Here is a 2,500-nt window from a genome sequence, read left to right on the forward strand (position 1 = left end):
TAAGCACGGTGTCCCCGTCCAGCGGTAATGGTTAAACAAAATCGGATTTGGTCTCACATCTGCTGTAAGTATTTTAAAACTAAATAATTAATCTGAATCGAAGTATTTAACCAAGGCAAAGATATTTATGATAATCCTGATTGGGAAAGAAACCAGTGAGATCTATTATTTATTTTGAAAACAGAATCAATAAATACCACGAATAATTTAGATTTTTTTTTTCTCTTTCTTTGCGGAGATCAAAATGGGTAAATAAATGTTTTTTACTTATAATCGCAATGTAGTAATTACATCAAACACATTTTTGCAGCCTACACATGTTGATTCGCACCTTATTTATTCGGCATTCATACATAAGATAGATATGTTCATAAATATAATTTTGGTTTAAGTTAAAATCAATAGCAAATCGATTTCACGTGTTTTTTTTTTCTTTTTCTTTGAGATGTGCCGTTTTAACTGACGAAATGTCAGCCGCGTAGCCTGAAAAGGAGAGAGCGTTTGAATGAAAAGCTGCTTAGCTGAAGAAGCCCTCTTATATTAAGTGAGTGGATTTTCCCCCATTTCGCAAGTGACTTTAGCCTTCTTATTTTGTGAAGTGTTCGTACAGATAAATTCGGAAAACTGAAGCCAATTGTCTTGCTGATGAAGTGAGAAGGACAGCGACAAGCAGCCAAAAGCAATATTTGCCCAAACATAAAGGCTTTATAAATTTGCCTAATTATACAACTTATGTTTATTTGTTCTTTTAGAAAAATATATGATAACGAGGAACTACGAAGAAACTTGGCTATTCATATTTTGGAAATTAGTCCGATATCATTGAGACCAAACGCAAAACAAAACGGAATTTCTGAAACACATAATTTTATTAAAAGTTTTAATAAAAAGAACTGTAGACTTCCCTCGCCAGCGCGCGTTGTTACCTGCTGAAATTAACAGAAGGGATATTGTCGACAATGATGTTCCATCTTCCCTAAATATGGCATATATTTAGGATATAGCTTACTGGACGGTCAAACATAATATTGCAAACAGTTATCACAAAATATTTACATATAAAACAAACCAATGAAATAAGCTAAGGATTGCCAGTGTTTATTCATGGCCATAAATATATTCGGTCCATTGTAAAAGAAAGAAATAAAATTTTCTATAATCATAAAGTGGTTTTGCACGTGCGTATAACACGAAGGACAAAAGAAAAACATTTCTACAACACACAAACATACTTTACAAAATTTCACAAGAGCTTTAACATTCTTAAATTTGGGGAGAGGCTTGACCCGGTTTTCTAAACGAAAACATGTAAACATGGCGCACACGTCAATCCCCAAAATAAATTGGTGAGAAAGGGTCAAGCTGCAAAAATAAAAAGTCTTGTATTTTTTGTTTGGAAAGCTCCCTACCACGGTCTTTAAAATGCAACCCTGCATTGCAAGTCAGTATTTGTTCACCAAGTCCACTGTTGCGTTTGCACCAAGTGATGTGCTGTTGGGAACTGTGGTGTAGTGGCGGCGCTGTAATGCGCGTTATATTGCATGTGCTGGAGAGACTGGGCGCTATACGCAGAGAACGGAATTCCAGCCTGAAAAGTAGCTGCCAAGTCCTGAGCTTTTAGCGTATGGCAAGGTTTGCCGTCTCTGACTAACACTGGCACGGCCACCCGCCTAGGAGAAGGGAGATGGGTCACTTCCATACCTTTCTCCGCCCGGGCTCTCTTCATTTTATATCGGTGGTTCTGGAACCAGATTTTCACTTGGGTTGGAGTCAGGCGAATCAAACTGGCGAGATGCTCCCTCTCCGGGGCTGACAGATATCTCTGTTGCCTAAACCGGCGCTCGAGTTCGTAAGTTTGTGCCTTGGAAAAGAGCACCCTCCTTTTGCGCTTCTTACCAGAGTCGCTGCCGTTGCTTGAAGTTTCCTTGTCATTGTCCGGCGATTCATCAGCTGAAGGTTCCGGAGATTTTGCGGACGTGTCTTGAGAGTTCGCGGACAGGCCGTGTACTGGTAAAACAAAGGGAAAAAAAGGAAAAAGAAGAAGATAGAAATAAAAAGATAAAAGAAGAAAAAAATGAATAAACAGAGAGAAGACCATTAATGCCACAGTGAGCATTTCTTTGTACTCATTTTAAACGAAACAAAGTTCAAACAAATATTTAGCAAACAAAAATTAAGTTATGCCAGACAGATTAATGCTTGCACTCACGTACTCTGTTATTACAGATCCACTGGCAAATAATATGTCCCCCCCCCCCCCCATCCTTTTAGGTCCGTTTATTGTAATAGGGCGTGTAATGAAAAGACTATTGCCGTAGCCTAGCCGATTCAACAGTTATTGATTAACAAACAAGAAGACGTAAGCAAAAATGCTGCTCAGTAAAACTTTATGAAACTATCTAGACAATTTCAGGAGCAATTATTAAAAAAAAAGCAACGTCTATAACTAATTTTAAGTGATTGCACATAACCGGTTACGCCTTAGACAAGCGCAACAGTG

General features: G+C 38.1%; 1 protein-coding gene across 3 annotated transcripts in view; it reads right to left on the reverse strand.

The window, feature by feature from the left end:
* Positions 1-850: 850 nt before the first annotated feature.
* The window catches only part of nkx2.2a (NK2 homeobox 2a), a 7,757-nt gene continuing 6,107 nt past the window's right edge, over positions 851-2,500 (reverse strand). For all 3 annotated transcript variants that reach the window (NM_131422.3, XM_087288590.1, NM_001308640.1), the window contains one exon: positions 851-2,007. In NM_131422.3, the coding sequence (NP_571497.2) occupies positions 1,454-2,007 (554 nt within the window). In that variant the 3' untranslated portion in view covers positions 851-1,453. The remainder of the gene's footprint in view (positions 2,008-2,500) is intronic.

This window comes from Danio rerio, chromosome 17, assembly GCF_052040795.2.
Source record: "Danio rerio strain M-AB ecotype USA chromosome 17, GRCz13ab, whole genome shotgun sequence".
NCBI classification, from domain to species: Eukaryota; Metazoa; Chordata; class Actinopteri; order Cypriniformes; family Danionidae; genus Danio; species Danio rerio.